Below are 12,078 nucleotides of genomic sequence, written 5' to 3' on the forward strand. Positions count from 1 at the left end.
GAGAAGGAGACTGGCAGTGCGGGCGGAGCCTCATCAGGGGACTGGGGAGATCAAGGTGGGAAGAGAGGAGAGAATGGTTAGACCAGGAGAGAGGGGCAATAATATGCTTGCAGAGGGGGATGTATAGTGAGATGAGAGCATCCAAGGTCTATCCGGCAGAGTGGGTTGGGCCAGAGGGAAGGATAGTGAGGGAAAGAGTGTTGCAGAGGTTGAAAAATAGAACAGTGGCCACATCAGGAGAGTCAAGATGGATGTTTAAGTCGCCAAGGAAGATATGTTTGGGGGAGGAGGCCAGAAGAGAGGAGGACAGGTCGGCCCTTACTGAGGGGAAGAAGGAGGTCGGTCCGGGGGGCCTCTAGAAGGAAGCGAGAGTAAGAGAGAAAATAGACCAGACAGAAAGCCTGCAGACCAGGCTTTCAAAGGATGAATAGGTTTGAGTGGGGATGATGGAGACAGCAACCCACTGAAAGCCTTTCTGCCCTCTGTACAGGGAAAGAATGTCCTGATAATGATGGACAACACAGTGGCCATGTACTACGTCAACAAAAGGGGAGGCGTAAGATCACTCCCACTGTGCAGAGAGGCAATGTAGCTCTGGTTCTGGGCAATGCAAGAAAGAATCTCTCTATCAGCAGTTCACCTAGCCGGAGAGCTGAACACGGTGGCGGATGCTCTGAGTAGGCAGATCACAGTCTCCCACGAGTGGGAACTAGCTCAGGAAGTCCTTCAAGAGATCTTTGCCCTTTGGGGAACCCCTCAAGTAGATCTGTTCGCGACCGGTGCCAACCGGAAGTGCGAACTGTACTGCTCAAGGGAATTTCCCCCGAGAGGAGATCTAGGGGACGCGTTTGTAGTGGACTGGATATTTCCACTTCTTTATGCGTTTCCTCCAGTCCCTGTGATTTCACACATAATCAGGAGGTTGAGAAAGTTCAGGAAAACCATGAGCCTGATTGCCCCGGATTGGGGCAGGAGGACGTGGTACCCAGACCTTCTGGACATGTCCATCTGCCCTCCAATATATCTTCCACTAAGAGAGGATCTTCTCTCGCAAGAGGAAGGTCGGGTTCTCCATCCAGAGGTCAAGACACTCAGCCTTCACGCTTGGCTACTGAGAGGTTGAGATATAAGGATTGGGACCTTCCAGATGACGTTATGGAGATTTTGCTTTAGGCCAGGAGGCCAGCAACAAAATCCTTATACCGGTCTCATTGGAAGAAATTCTGTAACTGGTGCAGGGATAAGAATGTGGAACCTTTTCAATGTACCACTCCCATGGTGCTTTCCTTTTTATTACATTTAACCAACTCGGGGCTCCAGGTTGGAACTATTAAAGGATACTTGGCAGCTCTATCCCTCTTCAAGTGCTCCTCAGAAGAAGTTTCATATTTCAAAATGCACAGAGCAATCCACGGCCAAGGAGCGGAATTCCTGCAAAAGAAAATAACCATCTACCTTCTGACAAGACCACTGAGATCAAGCAACAACGGTCGCCTAGAACCAAAACCATAGAACAAAAGAAAACTTGGAGGATCGTCATTCTCCCAGGCAGCAAAAACTTGGAATTGCCTCCCAAAAAACATACGCAATACAAAGGATCACCTGAAATCCAGAAAACTACTTTAAACATGGCTCTTCACATCAGAATCGGACTGGAACGACTAGGAAAACAAAGACTTTGCTGGACAACAGAGCACATCTAAACAAACTTAGACTGAAAGAACAAACCCGGGGAAAAAAGGCAAAGAAAGAAACACTCCCTACAATACCCCTCTCTAATCAATACCCTTAAAATAGGAACAGGGGAGCATTAGCCAACAATGGCAACCCCTAACTTAATCATTTCCAGCCCGGGGGTGGGAGGAGACCATCACAACCTCTCATGCCCACAAAACCAAAAAAGAGGAAAACCACCACCCGGCGCAGTGCTTGTCGATTTATTTGCCACATAATGTCCAACACACAGGACTGACAGAGATGAGGAGCACAGAAGCCCAAAACAACGAGATAAGAAAACCCCCACTAACCCAACACCAAAACCTAATTTTCTGCATACACTTCTCTTACGCAAACATACACAACCACATCTCTGCACAGCAATCTGCATGCACTTCACCACACTGCAACAACCAACAAACAAATGGACATGGACAACAGCGCATGGGAATTGTACCAATCTGTAAATCGTACACAAGCTCAGCGAACGGTGCAAACCGAACTGAAGCTGTCAACAGGGCATCACAACTCTGACTCTACCTATTCCCGCTATACCCCACTAACCATCCACACTCTCCTTTCAGATCCGCCTGAGTGCCAGGGGACCACTCTGGTGGTGACAGTGCACAGTTCAAGTGCCCTTTAACATTAACATTAATCCCTTCTGGTATACCAGATCCTGCAGTGTTACAGGATGTCTAACTTATCCCAGAATTCATAGTGCCCCACCCAATAGGGAGAACAAGGTTTTGTTTGGTTGCTGTGCCTATGGTTGCTGTACTATACTCATGGTCTTTGTTTGTTTGAGTTCACCTTCCATAGAGTTCATGTATTTATTTATTTATTGAGCATTTGTTAGGTGCCTATACAACTGAAATGGTGTTTCCAGGCGCCACAAGGCAAGTGGGGAGGGAACAAGGGGAGTAAATAATAATGGCAAAACAGTAAATACACAATCATGGTTGTACTAGGCCTTGTGACATTCAGACCTGCAAGTGCAGTGAAGAGAAGTGCATATGAGAGGGAAGGAGGGCGATAGGTAGGTATGGGCAAGTGCTGGTGAGAGCCTGGGAGGGGAGGGTCGAGGGGTACCAGGGGAGGAGGCCGCTGGGCAAGTGCTAGGCCAGAGAAATCCCAAAGTAGGGGTGCATAACCACCAGGTAGGGGGCCCACAAGGACAGTGTTGGGGTGTTGGGGGGGGGGGGAAAGGTGATGGTGTTGAATGGGCAAGGGCCTGGTAATCTGTGAGATTCATGAATATCTAGGCCGCCAGTCTCAGCGGCTGTGGGGTGATTAGCAGGGAAGGGGAAGAGGGAAAGAGGTAGAGAAGAGCAGAGTTTTGAGAGGTTTTCCAGAACTTAAGGAAGTCTGGCTCAAGTCTGAGAGGGACAGGGAGGCTGTTCCAAAGAGAGGCACCAGCCAAAGAGAGAGACCTGCCCACCACTCTCCGCTTGGAGAAGCGTTTGTAAGCAGAGTGTTGGAGTGAGAGGAGTGGAGGGCTCTAGCAGGGAGGTATTAAGGGAGTAAATGTTGGCGATAGCATGGTCCCAAGCCCGAGAAAGCCTTGTGGATGATGCAGAGGGTCTTGAATTTGATCCTCACAGCCACCTGGAGCCAGTGGAAAGATCTTAGGGCTGGAGAGATACGGGCCCTGGTCTTGAGGCCAAGGATAAGTCTTGCAGCCCTATTCTGGATTAGCTGAATGAGGCCTAGGGAGGAGAGGGTAGGTTGAGGGAGAGGCTCTTGCAGTAGTCCAGTTTAGAGAGGACCAGAGCTCTGCAGACATTGAGCTTCTGGGGAAAGGTGAGGAATAGAAGAATGCCTCTAAGTAGGTGAAGTTGGAATGGGGCATTCTTGGCAAGGTACAAGATGGGAAGGGTAAAGGAGAGAGAGGAGTCAAAGATAACCCCAAGGTTTTTGGCCTCAGGATGGTGAGGAAGAGGGCCCAAGCAAGGCGGCCAGAGGGTATGAGGTAAACAGGGTGCAGGTGTACCAATGAGAAGAATCTCCATCTTACTGACATTAAGACAAAGATCGTTAGCCGCACACCCATCTTGGATAGCGGTCAGAAAATCGGGGATGAGAGAGGAGGAAGAGGTGGTAGTAAAGGGAAGTTTGAAGGAAAGCTCTGTGTCATCAGCATAGCACTGGGAATGAGGAGAGAAGGCGAAGATCAGGTAAGCAAATGGGGCGAGATATTTATTGACGAGCGATGGCGATAGGATAGAGCCCTGGGGGATGCTGTAGGTAGAGAGTGAGGTAGTAGAAGAGAAAGGGCCCAGCTGCAACTGCAACTGGGAGGGGCAGTTAGTGAGGAAAGAGGTCAGCCAATTCAGTGCCCGGTCTGTGATGCTGAGGGTACCATGGAGCAGTTTTATGAGGATAGAATGGTTGACCGTGTCAAATTTAGAGATGAGGTCAAGGAGGATGAGAACAGCAGGAGATTTAGAGTCAAGATGTACGAGCATGACTTCACGGGTGTTCAGGAAAGCAGTGTCCATGCCTTGGGATGCCCAGAATCCAGATTAATGGTTGAGGGGGCAACCAACAAGTTCAGTATGAAGGATCAGTTGGGGGAGGACCATCTTCTCCAAGAATTTACCCAGGAAGGGGGTGGTGGAGATAGGGCAATATTTAGCCAGGCAAGAGTGGTCAGTAGGCAGCTGCACAAGGGAGTGCTTGAGGGATAGCGGGAAAGAGCCAGTGGTGAAGGAGTGGTTACAAAATCAAGCAAGAGCTGGGGCGAGGGAGGACATGTTGTCCTTAATGGTTTTACAGGAGCAGGAGAGCACCTGTTTGGAGGAGACCTTCATAGGGGAGGAAGGATAGCTCAGGCGCAATGCATTTGTCTTGGAAGCAAGACACCACAGCGCAACACAAATTTGAATCCCGATCCCGCACTTAGAAACCACTTGCTGGTATTAAGCGTGTTATTAAAAAAACAACAATAATAATAATAATAATAGAGTGGACAACTTTAGAGACCTCTTCATCACATGCTATGGGTAGGAGGAAGGAGAGTGCAGCGGGTGAGGGAGGGGGGCCAAGGGAGGCAGGAGAGGAGCGGGTCTGGGAGTGTGGGTGAGTGAGGACAGGATGTCCTGAGTTTGAGGTGTGAAATGAGAGGCCAAAGCAGTGCAGAGAGCCAGGGAAGGAAAGAGAGAGGTGGAGATGACTGCAGTTGATTTGGCGCGTTCCTTACAGATTTTAAAGAGTTCAGCCATGTTAGTGGCTCCAGAAATGCAAGTTTGGATGTTGGACCTCTTCTTGGAGCGGAGAGAAGAACGATATTGCCTTTGGAGCAGGTGACAGGCCAGTTTCTGAGGATGAACCTGAGGTCTGCCACTTCCGTTCAGTCACTCTGTAGTTCCGTTTCAGAGATGCTAGATCAGAGTCATACCAGCTGTTGGACTTGGGGGCCGGCTTCCGGCGGATCTTCATGACAGGGTCAACGATTTCGAGGGTGTTAACAATGGACAGGTGTAGGTTAGCAAAGACAGAGTCAGAAGGGGAGTCATAGGCAGGGGTGTAAGAGGGGATGAATGTGGAAGCAAAAGCAGCGACTGACACTCATTTCATCAGTTGTATGACAGCGAAGGAAGCTGGCAGTGCGAGGACCGTTCAGATATAGGGCTGAGGGGACCCAAGCAGGATGAGAGGAGAGAGTGTCCAGACCAGGAGAGAGGGGCGGGGGGTGACTGGGTTAGAGATGGGGATGTCTCCAGAGATTAAGGCATCCAGTTTGTCTCCGGATGAGTGGGTCAGACCGGAAGGAAGAATGGTGAGGGAGAAGGAGTCACAGATGTCACGGAACAGTGAGGTGGCTGTTTCAGGAGAGTCGAGGTGGATGTTGAAGTCACCGAGGAGTTTAGAAGAAGAAGTTAGGAGGGAGGAGGTGAGATTGGCCCATTCAGAGAGGAAGAGAGAGGTAGTGCCAGGGGGCCTGTAGATGGTAGTGAAGGTGAGTGTGGGAGAGACCCCAAGCCTACAGATGAGGCATTCAAAAGAGGAGTAGGATTGGGTGGGTATGATAGAAGCAGAGACCCACTCAGGGAAAATCAGGGCCACTCCTCCGGGACGGTTGGGCCTGGGTTTGGAGACTTTGTAGCCCTCAGGAAGGAGAGTGTCAAGAGCAATGGCAGAGCTGGCATTGAACCACATCCGTCTCTTTCAAAGTCTTCAAGAAAGAGACAGATGTCAGAGAAGTGTTTGACAGCAGAACGAACATTCAGAGTAACTAAGTGAAGCTGATTGCCACTTTTTAATATTTTCTGAGGAGGGGTACAGGGGCGTGATACGCCCATCAGTGGCGGTAGAGAGGTTAGACGAGAGGAGGAAGGAGTAGTAGCAGGAGAAGGGCAGAAGTTTATAAGAGAGGGAAGGCACCAGTCAAGAAGGAGAAAAGTAGGTTCAGGGCTGTGGGCCATGATAGTAACATTATGATAGACATTAAAGATGCCCTTAGAGGATGAGAATTATGCCAGAACTTCCCATCTAGTGCCGCAATTAAGGGGTGAAGAGGAGAAATGGGAGAGAGTGGAGACCAGGTGGGGAATCCATATTGATATTAATATTGATTCACTAAAAAAAACTTTGTTAAGGGGACGTTATGGTTAAGTTGCACTACTAAAAGCCTATGCAATTCACTAAAAAAAACTTTGCTAACGGAACGTTATGGTTCAAAGTAAAACCGAAAAACCCCTGAAATTCACCAGTTATGGTAAGCTAAGCAACCATAACTGCCCGCTCCACTGTGCACTGCTAACACTAACATCCAGGACATCAAAGATGACATCACAAATGTCATTGATGACATCACTGATGACATCACATGTGCATTTACTTTCTAGACATGGGGTTGTGAATGTAATTTTGGAAAAAAGTATCAGAGATTATCGGGAGATGTGTAATAAACAACATACTTCATTACGCAATGTAGTGTTCTAAAGAACATTCCATTGCAGTGTTCTTTCTAGTACAGGTATTAGCCAATCAATTTCTTGTCCACGGAGCGAACAGGGAAGTGTGACCATGGAGAGGACATAGATATCACTAATTTTTTGAGACATACTTTTTGGTCGTTTTAAAGGAAACTACTGGACGGATTGTCACCAAATTTACAAAAGCACGCTTTCGGGACCAAGCCCCCCCCCCCCCCCTGCCGCACATTTGGTGAAAATCCGTCCAGCGATTTGGCCTGTAGGCGTGCGCAAAGTTTTTCCCCCATTCAGTCTATGGGAACAAAAGATGTTTTGGGACCCTCCCTATAGCTTTTCCCCGCCTGCACCAAACATAACCAAACTTTTCAGAGTGGCCCATATACTTTTTTTGCAAAGTTTGGTGAGGATTCGTCCAGGGGGAGTGGAGTTATAGGCCGCCCAAAAAGTGCTCTTCCTATGGAAACAGCAACTTAACCATAATTACACTGCCACTAATGTGGCTGTGTAATATACAACTAAAATATCAATATCAATATCGTAGGTCCGGGGAGGGGACAGAAAAGAGGATGTTGGTAATAGTCTGCCTGGAAGTAGCACTGACGTAGGTGTTAGCAATAGGTAACCCTAGATTAGAGGCCAGAAGAGCTTGTTTTTGTTTTATTCTTCCAGACTTTGAGAGCGAGATGGATAGGAGATAGAGTAGCAGTTAGAATAGATAGGAGCGATAGAGAGTGCCATGTAAGTGGCAGAGGGAAGGAGAGAGATAGACAGGGGAGCTGCACAGTGCACAAATAACTCACCAGGCAGCCTAATAGCCAAGCAGGCACCGAAGAAGAAGGTGCTTTAATGTAGTGCTTAAAGTAATAAGCTAGGATGCACTATAATGAAAGGTTACCAAAACATCAAGGTTTGAGATACAAGCAATGCACTAGGATGCACTACAATGAAAAGTTACCAAACATCTAGTGGATGCACTAAAATGCAAGGTTACCAAACATCTAGATTTGAGATACAAACAATGCACTAGGATGCACTAGCAAGGTTTTCGAAAAATCTAGATTTGAAATACAAACAATATACTAGGATGCGCTAAAATTCAAGGTTACCACACATCTAGATATGAAATACAAACAATGTACTAGAATGCACTAGCAAGGTTACAAATCATCTAGATTTGAGATATAAACAATGCACTAGGATGTACTAAAATAAAAGGTTACCAAACATCTAGATTTCAGATGCAAACAATGCAGTAGGATGCACTAAAATGCAAGGTTACCAAACATCTGGATTTGAGATATAAACAATGCACTAGGATGTACTAAAATAAAAGGTTACCAAACATCTAGATTTCAGATGCACACAATGCAGTTGGATGCACTAAAATGCAAGGTTACCAAACATCTGGATTTGAGATATAAACAATGCACTAGGATGTACTAAAATAAAAGGTTACCAAACATCTAGATTTCAGATGCAAACAATGCAGTAGGATGCACTAAAATGCAAAGTTACCAAACATCTGGATTTGAGATACAAACAATGCACTAGGATGCACTAAAATGAAAGGTTACTAAAAGTGGGATACGTGGGTTAAGTGTGGGATAAACACAGTGCACTTAAAATGCAGGAAGAACAGCATGCAGATTTACAAGCAGGTGAACAGTAGAGCTTTTTTTGCAAAAAAAAGAAAATGGGGCAGTTAATAGGCGAGGGATATAGTTCATCAAGTGAATGTTGGGGGTAAGCAGCAAGAAGGTGGAGGGTGTTCTGAGGAATGCTGGTGAATCCAGGCCAAAGGCAGGCGTTGCAGTTCAGTGGTGAAGGTCAGAGGAGCAGGCAGGGCCAGACTGAATGAATGCATAGGGGGCCGGGACCATGTGTCAGGGAGGTCTGAGGGGGCAGGGTCCAGGGACAAGATGATAGGGCGGGGGCTGAGCGGGCAGCAGGGAGATAGTATTTAGAAGCTTTCTTACCCATCAGTAGCAGGGAGTACGTGATGAGGGGAGAGCAACACCAGAGCCCTGCAATCCCTGCGACCACAGCGGACAGGGCCAGACAGGGGTGTGCAGGGCCCTTTTAGGTGGCCCTTTGAGGGGGGCGGCGATCAGGGCCTGCATCACAATGAAGAGATGCCCAGCCAATCAGGCGGGCTGGTGCTGGAAGTAGGGATCATCAGCTTCTATGACCATGCGGGTAGCCATGTTTAAATGCCCTCGCCGGTCTGGTGTACAGCAGGCACAAAGTAAAAGACACGAGATTCACTGCAGCATACAGATGAGCCTAGCCCAGGTGAAGAACAGATGCCTTGGCAATGGGTGTTGATTGGAGGACAATTGTATATCATCACACTCTGAGCTACTGGTTCTAGGACCACATCTGCCCGATCCAATCAGGACCAGGGATCAGCTCCCACCCTGCACTACCTCCAAGTAGCCCGTGACTCTGACAATGCTGAGCCGGTAGGACAGCTTTCCTCTCCTGAAGAGCCCCTCCAGGTTTTGGGATGAGACAGGGATCAGACAGACTTCACCCCACACATTAACAGTGTTATAGTAAGGAAGCCTGTAAAAAAGAAAGTTTTGCTCAGTCATTCAAAGCTTATAAAGACCTACACAACGGAAACCCCATATTTAGTGCACTTTGATTCCTACATGAAATACAACCTGAAAACCTATTTGTAACTAGTTTTGAACATTAGCGTATTTTGCAAATAATCGATAAAAAAAGTTCAGTTTCCCTTGTGCAGATAAGAAGGCAATGCAGTACTCTATAAGAATGTTCATTTATTCATTTTTTTTTCCAAATGGGTGGGGAAATACAAAAGTGTGGAAAATCGCCTCCTGCTCTCTTCCTGCGCATTTCCCCCATTCTAATTCCAGCATCATGATGAGGTCCTGAGTGTTGGGGGAACCCAGTGTTGGGGTTCATACACTGTACGAGAACGCTGCTTGCGGGCTGGAAATACCATTCTGATTCCTGCAGAATTCCAGGATTTCTGCAGATTGTGCCTGTTTTTTTCCTGCATCTGTGCACATCCTGTGCAATCTGTTGGACTCAGTGGCACAAAGATGGACCACATTCCTACGGTGACGCCATTTATTCCAGATCTACGCCACGCCCTACACCGAGATGACCACAGAGCGCCTGCCTGCTGGATGTGTAGGGCATAAGAACTGGGGGCACCCCAATGTTTAGTGCCCTACACCGCACATATGCATTGATGCCACATGTCATCTCTTTGTGCAGGGTTGGATCCGAATCACTACAAAGAGCCCAGTTTGCCATGCTCGCCACAGTCGTCGTTATTAGGCCCCCATTAGAATGTCAGCTATCGGGCCTTATTTTTGGGGCTAGGGTTGCAATATTTTTCGAATTTTAAATTAAAATGTAATAAAATATTATAGAATTCAGAAAGTTCAAACACAAATATTCTTCTATTTTGTCTGACAGATTCTAAGATTCGACGAAAATCATCTCAAAACCTCCTAAAGCCTGAAGCCAACAACCTGCTGGAGCGTCCCCGGAGCGCCAAGTCGTCTTCCAGCAGCCATGGTATTTAATGACTAGGCAGGCCTTGTGAACTCTACACCAGAGCGCCTTTAAGGCAGATGGGGCAGTTACAGGAGAGATGTGGGCGAGGAGGTGATATTGTGGTCAGCAGGGCAGGTGTGGCAGGGGTCATCCGATTCAGAACATTGGACAAGGTGGAAAGGAAATGTGTTCATTTATGAATGTCTTGCCTTATTCATGAATGTATATGGCTCACCTACACAGAATGACCACTGCTGCATGCGTGAGGATGTGGACACACACACACATGGTGCAAAAACTCCTGGGGTCTCTGGCTCAAGGGGTACAAAGCTTCCCTGTCAGTGGAGGCAAGCGAGAGGCAGGGCAACACTTTGTGCAACTTGCTTGTTGAGCATGAGGCCGCAATAAGAACAATGTTGTGTTATTATTCTTTTGTGTCAGCGCCTTCAGTCCTACATTTGTAATTTCTTCCCAGGCAGCAAATATAGATCAGAAGCTGGTGCTCAGAACTCTGACCGTGGTAGCAATGCTCACGGCTGGGTTCACCCACCCACTTAGGGCCCCCTTATTTCTTTGCCACAGCAGCTGAATACAGACCGCACTTGAGGGGTATTATAAAATTGCAAAAGGAAAGAGACAGTTTTATTTAGATTTCTTCTCTATTTTGATCTGGGTCAGTGCAGTATATTTAGCCTCTGTTTTTGCACTAACTATAATCACACCTACTTCTGCATGCCACCATTCCCCAATTCCCAACATGTTTCGACCCCACCGCCTTTCTGCCGGGACCAAAGGACTGTTTTTTATCAAACATGTGCAGTTGGACCCAAGCCATAGTCTTCAAAAACACCAATTATATCCATATTTACATTTTTGTTATAGAAACCTCCACCCCCCATCCACAAACCAACATTAAGCTCTTTCAAACTCCAAATTGTCATTGAGACACTTTCCGGTTGTTCTTTTTTAATAAACGTCAAAAGGTTATCATCCCTCTGGCCCACCAAGGGTGTTTAGTCCATAGTGCTCATGGATTCCACTCTTGCTCAAGCCTTTCTTCCTCCAAGGTAGTTGTAGCAATCCAGGAGACCGTGCAGTTCTACCTGCCCCTACCACAGGCGCCAAACTGGTGGCCTTCGAGGCGTATGGGTCCATAGACAGCACTGGAACAAGATCTGAGGATGTCTTTCTGACCTTAGTCATGCGCATCACAATCCCCTTCCATGTCTCCGATGGTGGTCTCGGAGCACCCTTCATACGTTCTCTTGTGTCCCCTTTGGGTAACTTTGTTTAGGGATTAGTGTCTCTACGTAAACATACTGGCGTTAAAGGGAAGCTTACTGGTATTGAAACAAATGTCTGCTTTTGATTGACTCTAAAGAAATCATGATCCACAACAACAATACTATTGCCCTGACTCACATCGAGAAACGGAGCACGACTCATTCGACATCGCTTTGCCCACTGGAAATTAACTTTTAGTATTTTGCAACACTTTGGGGGATCGCCCTACTAGTGTGTCGGATTACTACTATAACCTCCCCCCTTCCTCCGAGCTCTGTTAACCCCAAATTACTTGTACGGTGCTCTGTTGCCTTCCTAGCTGGGTCAGGACCATATAAACACAAATAAAAATGCAGGCACCGTCAACATCCAAGCAGGCGCTATGTGCAAATACATCTGGAGGATGAAGAAGTGGAGTCCACCCTTAAGTCTTGGAGTGGTGCCCAGATATAAGCCTCTGTGACTCACCTCACCGTCAAGTGGCGTGCATTTCCATCCTGGATGGGAAAAAGTCAGTAATGCTCTCATGATAAAATGGTTCTGAATATTAATCCACAGACTCTCACTCAGCCCTTGCTAAGTCAGGGTTTCCTCCAGAAATTGA

General features: G+C 47.2%; 1 protein-coding gene across 5 annotated transcripts in view; it reads left to right on the forward strand.

The window, feature by feature from the left end:
• Window positions 1-12,078, forward strand: part of QRICH2 (glutamine rich 2) — a 930,541-nt gene that overhangs the window by 829,761 nt on the left and 88,702 nt on the right. For all 5 annotated transcript variants that reach the window (XM_069654697.1, XM_069654695.1, XM_069654692.1 and 2 more), the window contains one exon: window positions 10,110-10,211. In XM_069654697.1, the coding sequence (XP_069510798.1) occupies window positions 10,110-10,211 (102 nt within the window). The remainder of the gene's footprint in view (window positions 1-10,109; window positions 10,212-12,078) is intronic.

This window comes from Ambystoma mexicanum, chromosome 3q (assembly GCF_040938575.1).
Source record: "Ambystoma mexicanum isolate Mex_15411 chromosome 3q, UKY_AmexF1_1, whole genome shotgun sequence".
NCBI classification, from domain to species: domain Eukaryota; kingdom Metazoa; phylum Chordata; class Amphibia; order Caudata; family Ambystomatidae; genus Ambystoma; species Ambystoma mexicanum.